The sequence below is a fragment of the Tiliqua scincoides genome, chromosome 11, assembly GCF_035046505.1.
Source record: "Tiliqua scincoides isolate rTilSci1 chromosome 11, rTilSci1.hap2, whole genome shotgun sequence".
Lineage (NCBI taxonomy): Eukaryota > Metazoa > Chordata > Lepidosauria > Squamata > Scincidae > Tiliqua > Tiliqua scincoides.
Genome location: NC_089831.1, coordinates 6,645,041 through 6,658,349, shown reverse-complemented (window position 1 = coordinate 6,658,349; position 13,309 = coordinate 6,645,041). Strand labels below are relative to the sequence as shown.

Below are 13,309 nucleotides of genomic sequence, written 5' to 3'. Positions count from 1 at the left end.
AGAAAAGGAAGGATAACAAATGTCAGGCAAAACGTTTTGGATAACAAAAGAATTTAAAAGTTATGAATATGACTGCCGGTTCTGGTAGGATAACCAGAAGGGATTTTTGGTAGCCTTGACTTGCCTGTAATTCCCAAGCTTAACCCAAACAATCTGCTTGTACCGCAGTTTCTTGCCAGCTTTACAGTCATTGCAGTTCCAGGAGCCGACTGGCATCTCGATGTGAAGACATTCCGGGTGGAAGGATGCAGGGCACGATTCACAGCACAACAATTTTCCACCTTGAAACAAACAACATTGCTCACTTGGTAGTTAAAGGCATCCGGTGGGACACATGTTGCCCCTGCTCGCATCGTTCAATGCCATATGCTTGGCTGGTATCACCATCTTACACAATACAAATGGCAAAACAAAGGATCAAGTCAAAGCCACAATGCCGGATTAAAACACACAGAATGCGTGTATGAGACTAATTAAACACTGCATCCCCAAGCCAAGTAATTAACACTAAAAGGCTTCCTGATTTTTAGGTTCCGTGGCCAACTTGGCAATCAGAACTACCTTCTAAGAAAGTGGTATTTGAATGTCAAAACTGTGTGGGATTTTCGGCTTCCCCGATAGTCTGAACAGTTGCCAATGTTTCAAGGACATGTCTGAATTCCATGCAAATCTGTTTTAAACCTGCATTGCCGTGACTGGATCCCTCAGCAATCAGTTAGTGCATAAAAGCAGCCTATAGGTTGATCCATTTTTTTTCTGTTCCAAAAATCACATCAAGAGAAAATTCCAATCTTTTTTTTTTTAATGGCAAATCTTTGCTAGCTCTTCAAAAATGAAGGTTTCCGGTATCACATGCACAAGATCTTGACAGTTTGATAAAAGGTGGAGAGAAATGCAAGAAATAAATAATAGCTAATATGGTGTAGATGTAAAGCGTCCATCTATTAACCATGGTGTGGGTCACAGTCTCTTATGAAGCTGCCTCCCCTTTCTTGCACACCACTTCTACCACCACCTTCCCCTTTCGGGAGCTAGCCACAGTATGGCAGCACCAGTGTTTGTTCTAACCATGGCAAGTTACAAGCCCGAGTTAAAAGATATGGACAATTACATCTGCACCAGCCACCTGCCATTTGCATTCAGACAGGAATCTCACAGTGGAGAAAATGTTTATGGAGAAGAATGAGGAAATGTGGATATTTAAATTAAGTATCAGAGCAAATTGGATTACTGTATTTCTTTCCAAAAGACTGTCAGAAAATCTTGTCCACCTATAGACTTTCAAAACTGTCATTGCACTGATTGTTATTAAAAAAAAAAAAGAGCTCATTAGAAACAACACCAAAATCATTACTGTATTTCCTCTGCTTTAAGTGTGGCAAATCTTGAATGTTTGGATTTCCCTTCTCGTTTCATAAATCCCGTAATTAATTTAAGCGTAAACACTATTTCAGAGGAAATACAGCCCCAGTCATTGAAACAATGCCCAAGCATGATAAAATGCCAGAAGACGGGGAAAACTAAAGCAAAACACAAAGAAACGAAACCAAACGAAAACCAACCCCACGCATAACTTTCAGTGCTAAGCAAGGAAACTTGACTCTTTATGATGCATTAGTTTTTGCTGAAGCTAAGCAGAAAGAGGGCTCAAAATAATTTTGATTGTCTCAAGTCTCTTGGTGATGGAGACGCATCCAAGCACAGCAATGTGACTAATCATGTACGATATGTAGACTAAGAAAGGTTCCAGTTCTACACACATTTTGAGAGTTCAAAATTCTCAAAAGATGGTACAGTTCTTTTCCAAACTCCACAGACAAAAGGGCTGGTTTGAATGAGGCCCTAATGCATAAAGCCTACATGCAGTTGGGGGAGGACGGGACGGACACATGACCGCCAGAAGGTCACATGTTGAGATGTCATCTTTGTAGGGATTCTACCTGTGTCAAGTCCAAAGCATATACACTTAACTACATGAACATTTCCTGAATTTAAATGTGGTTTAAACAACTGTACAGGTCTTCACACAGAGCTCTGATACAAATATGACATTCAACATATGAACATCCTATGAGCCTGCCTTGGAAATGAGGCAGGGATATTCCCCACTATGCAAAGACTGCATACACTTAGCACTTGTCTGAACGGTTGTGAAGCTTGTACCTTTTCCTTGAGATCACTTGAGCAAAAAGATCGCTGTATAGGAAAGCCACCTGGTTTTCAAGTAGCAGAAGTTGGCCGACCCCCGGAATTAGGCAAGACACCTTTTGAATTTGCATAGATTTAATCAAACATTTGCAATGAACAACGGCCATCACATACGTACATACACACACACACACACACTTGGTGACAACCCTAGTACATTATATAGTGAAGCTAGATGACTAGAATTCCCTGTCCTGCCACTTGAATGATAAAAGACACTTCCTTCCAATGTTGTTCTTAAGGAATTAGTAACTGGGACAGTTCAGAATTAGCCACTAGAAGCATGGAGTGAGGGTGCAGAGGGAAATCAGACCTGTGGAAGATACCTATTCATGGTTATATCACATTTATGAAAGCAGGTGGGGAGGGGCCTGCCAAGGGTTGGGAGGAAGTCCCTAGCCAAAAGTTATTGCCTCCCTAGGCCTTTACTCTTTCTCTGAAGAAACACAACAATAAAACACTCAAGGGCCTCTTCCCTCTTAGAATAGGCTAAGTAAGTCACATATTGCAATCAGGGCTGGCTTTAGGGCAATTTGACCAAATTAAGCCATACACCTGGAGGCGCCCTGCATTGGGGCAATGAGCAGAGTGCCCGCAGTCACAGCCGGCAACTTGTTCTGTAGCTAACGCTCGGGCATGGAATCTTCCATGCCAAGGTGTCACAGCAAGACTGTGGTGAGCAGAGCACTGCCATTGGACAGCCCTCCTTCCCACCCTCCCCTGGGTCCGACTGGCTTGAAACTTCCCCCTTCCAAAGCAGCTGGTGGTGATGCCAGTGCCAGGCGCCTCACCTCTGCTGTTCATCCTGGTGAGTAGGGGAGCCCTATGGGATGGAGGGGGCTTGCAAGAATGTTTTGCATTGGGCCCTGCAGCTGCCAAGGTTTGTACAAATCTATGGTAAGGCCACACCTGGAGTATTGTGTCCAGTTCTGGTCGCCGCATCTCAAAAAAGACATAGTGGAAATGGAAAAGGTGCAAAAGAGAGCGACTCTAAGATGATTACGGGGCTGGGGCACCTTCCTTATGAGGAAAGGCTATGGCGTTTGGGCCTCTTCGGCCTAGAAAAGAGACGCCTGAGGGGGGAAATGATTGAGACATACAAAATTATGCAGGGGATGGACAGAGTGGATAGGGAGATGCTCTTTACACTCTCACATAACACCAGAACCAGGGGACATCCACTAAAATTGAGTGTTGGGAGAGTTAGAACAGACAAAAGAAAATATTTCTTTACCTAGCATGTGGTTGGTCTGTGGAAATCTTGCCACAGGATGTGGTGATGGCGTCTGGCCTGGACGCCTTTAAAAGGGGATTGGACACGTTTCTGGAGGAAAAATCCATTACGGGGTACAAGCCATGATGTGTATGCGCAACCTCCTGATTTTAGAAATGGGTTATGTCAGAATGCCAGATGCAAGGGAGGGCACCAGGATGCAGGTCTCTTGTTATCTGGTGTGCTCCCAGGGGCATTTGGTGGGCCGCTGTGAGATACAGGAAGCTGGACTAGATGGGCCTATGGCCTGATCCAGTGGCGCTGTTTTTATGTTCTTAAGGCCCGCCTTGATTGCAATAATGAGGGCTGGACATCTTTTCAAGGATAAAGGCAGTTGAGAAATGTAAGCCCCCAGGCAACAGCCACCAATGAACTGGAATGCCAAGAGCCAGCTCAAAGACTCAGCAGTCCCCCACTCCCCCCAAGACCTCCTGTTCGAAAGCTCCATTGGGAGCACATAAATCATGGCAGTTGCATGTATAGCCCCCATTTGGAGATGGTAGATCACATGCTTGGTTGCTCCTGGTCTCATAGAGAGGGACTGCCAAGAGCCTAAACTAGGACCAAATGCTGTTCACTTCCTTGAGTTTGGCTCTCAGGTATCACACACACGCAACACAAGGACACTACAGAGAGATGCAGCTCCGTTTCACAACTTTGGGGAGTCTGTCTGACGGGCCAATAAAAATGCGACTCAGCCCTTGAGCGGAATTCAGCAATTATTTTAAGCCCTTTTGCAATATTTTGCCAACATGAATGCAAACTCACAAGAAGCAATGAGTGGAGTTTACCAAGCGCAACACGGAGGTGCTGGATGAGAATACAGAGCTTGCTTTAATTTAATAATAAATTTAAGAAGCAAAGCAAAAAGAAAAGAAAAAAAGAAAAGGCAGGAAAAGTGAAAAGAAAATTAAAAAAAGAGAAAGAAGCTATTTTGGTTACCTTTCTCACTTTTCTTTTTGGAAGCTGACGAAGAAGGAGGAATCATAGGTAATTTCATCAACTCAGCACGATTTGATTCATTCAGTAGATAGTGGGACTTATAGGCATATGAACTGAACAGGGGGTCTGAATGATCCTGCACTATCAGCCCTATACGAAACAAACAGAAAGAAATGAGTTGCAATGAAACTACCCATGATTCCATAAGGAGGAAAATAAAATAAAACCAAATTAAAGACACCTACTATGCATATATTACTTATGCTTTAAGTATGGAAAGGAAAGTGATGTGATGGGAAAAAAAAGAAGAAAAAGTGACAGGGAAAAAAGGATCCTAAGACTACTGACAGGTTGTTATGTTGAACAAGTGGCAGCCACGTGTATGTGGAGCAGAGCAAAAATTAGAGCTAGGCCCAAACTGGATTTTTTCTGTGTACTACTTCAACATCTGCTCACTTTCAGGAACAAAAAAAATCACCTATACTTTGTCTGCAATAAGAAATGTAGCTAGCTGTGAAACAGGACATCCATCAACAGGGGCTGGGAATTTAAAGCTATATGGTTGCATGGACTTCAGAAATGTAAAGCATCACCCACTCAGAGCTTGCCAGGCCCTGCAATGACCACCATAGAATTGCACCTTCCGTTATACGACTCATTGAATCAAATGGCTTGTTCAGATGTTACTTACCAGGGAAAATTCTCAGCCTGATCAAATCGTTGGTCTCTCCCATGCCCTTCACTGTGAGAAGGAAACCTGATCAAAGCTATTCAGACAAACAAGGTACAGGTCATCTTCAGGAATCCTTCTCCCCGACCACCATTCAGCCACGGAAAGAACGGCTGGGTGACAGAGGTGATGGCAGCAGGAAGACGTGATGTTCAAATAAATGCAGTGCAGCCTAGATCAGGTATTCTTTTCTCCCAGTGGTTTACCCAAGACTTTAGAGCCTGCTGCCCTCATCTCTCAGAAGGCTGAGATTTCTGCTCAGCAAGTGAACATCTGAACACAGCTTCCCTTCCTTAAACCTCACCAGTCTCCGGTGATTGAAGGGAAGCCCCTCAAATACAAAAGGAGACATGAAGTAATAAGAGGAGCTTTCCAGAGTGATTCTGAAACAATTGTAGGAAGCCAACCCACAGCTCTTCCTTTATTTTAGTTTGTTGCCTCATGCAAAGCTTCGTGGGTTTGGAAAACTTGTGGCCAGAGATCTGGAAACTCCTCCCAACTTCCTGAGCCTGTACAACTTGCCTGTAAGTTGGAATTTACACTGTTCTGAAAGCAAAGCTGTTTGATCCTTCAGTCCACCTCTCTGAAACGTGGCTTGCTTTCTTTTCCCTCCCTTTCTGCCAACATAGGCCCTTCCAAGAAATGCTGAACCAGCCAAAATTCTAAAGTTTACTATAATGATAAAGTGTGTAATACATTTTCAATTTTAATTTGTGTTCCTTGACATAAGCTTGGAACATATTTCTCTGACAAGGTACACACAAATGAAAGGCCTGCCTGGTATTGTTCTCCAGGGCCCCAGTATCCAGGGCTTTGGGAAATGGAGCTGTGGCCAACAGTGCTAGGAGGCAGATGGATTCCTTGGAGAAGGCTCAAAACAGGTCCAACAGGTGGAAAGAAATTATATGGTCTCTTTCCCTCCTCCCAGAACTGCCTCCATCTGCTGCCATTCTACCTGGCTGCATCCAAGGGAGGGGTGAGACAGCAAGACCCCCTTCATCAGCCCAACGGGGACAAACTGCTATTTGGCCCCTCTTTCCCCCAAACTATCTCATGACAATTTCATCCAACCCCTTTCTATGACTACGCCAGGATTCCAACACTTGGAACGGCCTGGAGGCAGGTGTTTCAAGGAAGCCTTGCTCTTTGTCTTGCTGCCATTGCTGAGGCATAGAGGATACCAGAGGGTACTGACCCACTGGAAAAGCCCTCCAGAGAAGGCATCAGGTGAACAGCAAAGGAATCACCTGGTGGAAAATCCATATGTGGGGGGCCTCCCCCCTCTGAGAATGAACACCGCTTGACTGAAACACCTTAAACTGCTTTGAAGACCTAATTGTGGAAAGGTGGGATATACATCCAATAACTAAACAGATTTATCCTATTGTATATAATATAATAATTGGTAATTGAGTATGTTAAGTGTGCTACGCTTTTAACTAGTAAATTGATCTGAACGCATGGGCAGAAGAAAATGGTATATCACTATAGTTGTGAATAAATAAACCTATGCACCAAGTTAATAATGCAGTCACTAGCTTACTCGAAGCTGGAGCTGAGTATGGGGTTAGGAGTGTGTGTAGGCAGGCAGGCGAAAAGAGATCAGCCTAGTAAGAGCAGATTTTTAGGGCCTATCAACCTCCACAATGAAGTAGTTCACAGCTGTAAGGATGATGGTTTGGTCGTGCATCTGACTGAGCCCACTATTTGAAAGCCATAAGTACTTTCTAGCTCAGGGGTGCCCAAACCCCAGCCCTGGGGCCACTTGCAGCCCTTGAAGACTCCCAATGCAGCCCTCAGGGAGCCCCCAGTTTTCAATGAGCTTCTGACCCTCCGGAGATTTGTTGGAGCCCACATTGGTCCGACGCAATTGCTCTTAGTGTGAGGGCAACTGTTTGACCTCTTGCATGAGCTGTGGGATGAGGGCTCCCTCCACTGCTTGCTGTTTCACATCTGTGATGCAGTAGAGGCAGCAAAGGAAAGGCCAGCCTTGCTTTGTGCCAGGCCTTTTATAGGCCTTGAGCTATTGCAAGACCTTCATTCATTCATATAAGCTCATCTTTAATATATACATTTATGTAAATGTTTGTAAATTTATTCAAATTTTAAACGTAAATTAATTCTTTTTTCCCCAGGTCCCTGACAGTGTCGGAGAGATGATGTGGCCCTCCTGCCAAAAACTTTGGACACCCCTGTGCTAGCTGTTTAGAGAATACACTGGGCTTACAGCGTGAACCCTTGACTACAATGCACAATAGCTATACATGATAACAGAACACTTTAGGGAACTTAATTTTCAAACACAGGAGCCAAGAAATCTTCTCAGTTGCTCATAATTGAGGCAAGAGCTCTACTTCTGTCTTCTGCATCTACATCACTAACTACACCCAAGCTCACTTAAATCTTCCCCACCTGTCTTCAGGCCACTCCTACGTTGGTGGTCACTGACACAATCATCTAACAAATGCTCCCACTAGGAGCCAAAACCTCTCAAATAAATACATATGTCTTGATTTAGAAGCATAGTAATGAAAGTATCTTTACAATTAAAAACAAAAAGTGAGAAACTGAAATCTGCGATCTTTCTATCTGCATAGGGTTCAGACTGCAAAAGCACAATACAAGGCATTATTCGTGCCAACCCCTAACCTCTGAAACAAAACAAATAATTCCTTTCCATTGCAGACTTGCCAAAGTCTGAATACCTTCTTTAAGCATAAGTAAGATCTGTTTGGGCTGGTCTTTGGGGCTAAGTCAGAAAGGGGTAGTGAAATGACAAGGAATCTGATGGTATTTTATTCTGTTTTTTTTCTGAAGGAATGGGAGATTTGTTTTCTATCCCAAGCCTTTCACTGGACTATATGCCTAACAAATAAAGTTGTATCCTTTTAAACTGCAAAAAACTTAGACCATTGCTTCCCAAACTTTTTAGCACCAAGATCCACTTTAAATACGGCAGTCTATCATGACCCACTAGACAAAAAAAAGATCTAGAAAGAAATATTGTATTGATTATTATTATTAGTAGTAGTTAGTAGTAGTAGTAAATTATTAATTGATAATTGGGATCCTGGGCTCCCATGGCTGCTAGAGGCCTTGTATATAGTATGTGTGTGTAAACATTTGTAAGACTCTCCCTAGAAATTGGACTGCTGCCCCAAACCTTTATAGTCATTCCAGGGTATCCAGGAGGCTGGAGACCAAGATGTGCTGTTAGGGATTTCCAGACCAGACAAAAGGCTAAAGCTGGAGTCACATGTGATCTACAGCACACCAATAGCTAGAGAAAATCAGAAAATGTAACATTTTAATTTGGGGGGTATGAAGATGACCTCATAACACAGATTAACTTTCCAGTCAACAATTTTCTTTTGCAAACTGGGCAAGGGTATTTGCAAAGGTTTTTCCCCAGAGTTTTCAAAAAACATTTCACGACCCACTGGTGGGTCCCAACCCACAGTTTGGGAAACACTGACCTAGACCTACTTGGTCGACTTACAGGAAAGGATATTTACAAGAAACAATGAGAAATGTCAAGTTTGTACCCAAGATTTCTGAACTAACAAACCTTTGGAAAGCAAAGCTTCTCTTCTTGAAAGAGGTGCACATCTAACACTTTCAATCTATAGGCTTGGCTGCTCTAGCAGACAGACTCTTTGAAAAGCAACCCACATCAATGTGCTTTTGGAAGAGTACAGTTCAATGCCAAAACTAGCTAGTTCGGGGGGAAAAAACTTTTAAAAGTATAAAGCGAAAGAGAGAGAAAAAGGGAAATTCACCAGCACACCCACTTGCGCCTGCCTAGGTTTCAAAGGACAACTTAAACAATGTGGCTGACAGGGAACTTGTCTAGAAATAATTGGTATTTGAGCAAGGCAAGCAACTTAGTTGTAAGGGCCATTGTACAGATTTAAGAATTAAATGAGTTTTTTGGGCAGAATTCAAGAAGTGTTGCTATGATACACAGTTCTAATAATAGGCTGCTCTGTCTGTAGCAACCTTCTAATATTGCTAATATTTCTCCAGCAGCTCTCAACTCCTCCTCCAGACCTTGCCTGCAGTTCTCTCTATCTCCCCCCCCCCCCAAAAAAAAAAAATTCAACAAAGCACCACAGAAACTGTGCATCTTAAATATGCAAGGAGGTCTCAAGCAACCAGAAGAAATCTGCAAGCTGCCCTGGACTGCACTGGTATTGAAACACAGCCAATTTTAACAAAACCTGGGAGCCCAGATTTAATTTTTCAGGGTTAATTCTCGTGTCACCACTTCCAGGTGGGAAGCTGTTAGAAACTCCCTTGCGTCAGCAGTACTGCACAGAAATGAAAATGATGGAAGTCGCTTAACTGGGATGCTGGTTCACCTGCATGGACTGGTCCAGCAATCATATCCACACTTATTCCCAAGCAAGTCCTCCTGAGTAGACACGCATGGGATTGTGCTGTTTGTGGCATGGAGATTCTTTCTGTAATTGGGCAGATCCATGTGATAAGCTGCATGGCTGCCCTGTGAAGGCAGCCACGTATAAAGTCTTTCTGGTCCCTTCTCATAGAGGAGCTGACGTCTGAGAACGGTCCTCAAGCTACCAAGATATCTGTTGCAGAGACATCTTCTAATCTGGCTATCCACACAATCCTATTAACGTCAAGTGGTTTATTTCAGGAATTAGCAGCACATTCTTCATGGGTTAAAAGCACAAGCTCTAAGGTCAGCCTCTTTGATGTAAGAATTAAAACCCAAAAGCAGTAAAAAAAAATTTTTTTTACAGCCATTCATTCATACTACCTAAAGCAGAATTTATGCAACCCAGATCACAGCATTAAGATGAAAAGCAGTGGTATTTATTCTCCTGTAATGTATTTAGGACTGCGGTATAGAAGACTCAAAGGTAAGCCACTTTTCTCTGTGGGCTCACCACCTAATACAACAGCTCTGAACACTAAAAGAACTAGAATCTAAGCACTGTGGCTAAAAAAAATAAAGCTCATATTCTGGCCAGTTAAGAAGTATTCACCTATAGTAGATATTTCTGGCTAATTTCAATTCAGAGGCCTAGTAGTGGTATCTTACATTTTAAAAATTTTCCAAAAAAGAAAAAGACGGAAAAAAAAATTGCATTTGTAAACATGAAAATGAAGTCAAAATTAAAGTGGGAGGAAAAAAGGTGGCTAGAAGCAACCTAAACCCTGAAACAAATGACACCCAGAGGTCTACCTGCATGTGCAAATACCTGTGTAGACAACTGTGACTCAGCTGCTGTTAATCTAGGTTAAGACTGTGTCGAAGCACTAAAAGGGATTTAGAAGCCCCCCCCCCCACAAAGCCCCACACCACTGAACCATGTTGGGAACCATTTGCTCTCCCACTGCTCCAAGTGACCGTCTCAAACTCAGAACTCTAAAACTTACTGTTTCCCTCTGAGCCTTCGGACGCTATTCCTCTGGAAAAAATTAAATTTATTTAAAGAGAAAAAAACCGTGCCTTCTGTTTACCTCAAAGCTCTGTTGGTGGCATTTCCTCACCTTTATATAATTTATGCTGTGGAACTCCTTGCCACAGGATGTGGTGATGGCACTTGGCCTAGATGCCTTAAAAAGGGAATTGGACAGATTTCTGGAGGAAAGGTCCATCACGGGTTACAAGCCACGGGTTACAAGTATGTGCAATCTCCTGATTTTAGAAGTAGACTGCCTTGGATTGCCAGATGCAGGAGAGGACACCAGGATGCAAGCTGTGCCTTGCTGTTTTTTGTGCTCCCTGAGGCATTTGGTGGGCCACAGTGAGATACAGGAAGCTGGACTAGATGGGCCTTTGGCCTGATCCAGCAGGGCTGTTCTTATGCCCTGTTCCTGAGGAGGCTGTTCCTGAGGAGGGAAACAGTCCCCCCCCCACTATCTATTCTGTTTGTCTTTAACCTTTAACCTTGTACCTATTCTGTTCTGACAAACACAATACATGAACATGTTTTTAAGCCAGACCTACTCTACTACTACTTCTAGAAATGGCACTTTCTTGAGCTCTTCACCAAGCAGAATCAGAATTTTTAAAAATCCACTTGCTTGGGAGTAGGAGACATAACCCAGCAGGCACTGCAACTGCATGCACTCTTCTCACAGCAGCACAGCTGCCATGAGGTGAAGGTTGGGGATCATCAGTGCCTGAGAGATTCCACCCCAAGTCCAGGGCTGGCCCAAGATCTCCTGAGGTGGCACACCAAATGCTAATGCTATCATTATTCAGTGATGCACCAGCCTCTGCTCTTCATACTCTCCAATCTAGTGAGTGGAAGATGGATGATCAGTGCAGGCAAGTAGGTGGACAGAAATGGAAGTGCCCAAGCAATTTGCTGCCTGAGGTGACCGAGCAATTTGCTGCCTGAGGTGGTCTCATGGAGGGGCTGGCCCTGCACAAGTCACTGCGTGTACCCACTGAACACAAAAAGGGCCTGAGTACTTAGTAAATCCCACTCCTGAGCTCCTACTTCCATAAATGTCAATGTGAACAGAAGATTCCATTTACACAAGTGAATCTGTTTGTGCTTGCGGAGCATGACTAAGGAAAATGTTCTCAGATTCCACCACTTGGTATAAGGGCCTGAACAGCAACCTCCTCCCCATCCCCACCCCATCTCCTGCTGACACTGGTGGCAGCAGTTGCAGCCTCTTCAATATTCTTCCTACCATGTCTTAAGAATGGATGCTGACAGCTAAAAGGCAATGGCAACATCCAGACAGTGGCGGGAAGAGCTGGTATGCCCAATAGCCAAGGAGGCAGCTTGAGAACAAAAGCAACTTCTTCCCCTCCTGGGGAATTAACAGTTCAGTGTTTTCACAAAATCAAGGTCTGAACGCCAGAGATATAAAAACAGAGGAAGACAAAGAAAAACAGAGCTCACCTCTTGCACAAACGAAACAAAAGCCTACATTTACAGCTGATGAAGAGTGATTGCTCCTTTTGGAATGGTTACTACAGATGAGAATGTGGGATGACACAAACAAACTTCCCGCAGCAATACAGCCATCTCCCGAGTGATAGGCAATGGGGCATCTCAAACATCTCACCATGCGACCTGTTCAATATAAAATGCACCAGATGACAGTCCATTTAACATACACAGTCAGACTTCAAAGCCTACGACAACACTTGGCTTTTAAATTTGAGTAAGGACACATCTGATCAAATGTTATTGTGAGCAACAGGATTGACATTTTCACACCCAGAAGGGTGCCGCTTCCCTCTGAAGAGAAGGTGGATAATTCTCATGGTGACTGCGATTGTTCCACAGAAATGCTGGAAAGATGAAGAACTTACAACAACTGCTTAGTTCTCAGGTGGCAGAAAGGTGCCTGAAGATCTCCAGTGGTGGGGGGGCAGGAGTGGAGTACCTTTGGCTCTCCCCATGATTAGCAAGACCACAATCAATTACACAAGATATTTTCCATTTTTTTTAAAAAAGAAAGCTAAGACAAACCATAACAATTTCTTCCACATATGTATGTTGTACAGGATATAGATTTTCATTTTTTTTTTTTCTGAATGCACAGAGCACACACGGCCCTGGCAACAGACACCTTGTATTGTAAACCAGTGGGTTAATACTTATTACTTATGGTCACTGCAAAAACCAGCCCTCTCCTGGTGATCTGTTATTCTTGGGTTGGATTGCCAAAGAAAGGCAGATGATAAGTTCACATACATTCAAAAGTGACAATTCTGAAAGCGCAAGGCGGGCTTCCCCAACGCATGGCATGAACGCTTGGTCCAGTCTGCAGTTTGAGTGGACCAAAGGGGGGGGTGTTTGGGCTGTAGTCAGCTCACCTGGTTTAATAAGGATAGAAGGAACTGAGGAGACAAAAAATCCCTCCTATGTTTTCCACGGAGTCTCTCTTTCATCTGCACATCCAAAGCACCCTAAAGCCCACTGAAACTTTGTTCCCTGTGCTTCTTCCCTTTTGGTTTGCATGTCTCCACCACTGCAAGGCAAGTGAACGCTGAAATGCCTGCTTTCTCCTTGTCTTGACCCACTTTGAGGAGGCTCAAAATTCTGCCTCTCTTTGAACTGGAGGGCCTCATGAAGTCAAAGTTTGAAAGCCCAAGGATCTTGAGAAAATTCTAGTCCCGTACACATAACCCTCCATTGCTGATAGCTAATTTCAAG

General features: G+C 43.6%; 1 protein-coding gene across 3 annotated transcripts in view; it reads right to left on the bottom strand.

The window, feature by feature from the left end:
* Window positions 1-13,309, bottom strand: part of NSD3 (nuclear receptor binding SET domain protein 3) — a 96,042-nt gene that overhangs the window by 31,150 nt on the left and 51,583 nt on the right. The window contains exons 14-16 of one of the 3 annotated variants that reach the window (XM_066639210.1): window positions 12,047-12,220; window positions 4,424-4,573; window positions 125-281 (exon numbers count right to left, since the gene is read on the bottom strand). In XM_066639210.1, coding sequence (XP_066495307.1) covers window positions 125-281; window positions 4,424-4,573; window positions 12,047-12,220 — 481 coding nt within the window. Of the gene's footprint in view, window positions 1-124; window positions 282-4,423; window positions 4,574-8,359; window positions 8,434-12,046; window positions 12,221-13,309 lie in introns of those variants that run through there. The other 2 variants (XM_066639211.1, XM_066639212.1) reach the window with 2 other exon arrangements.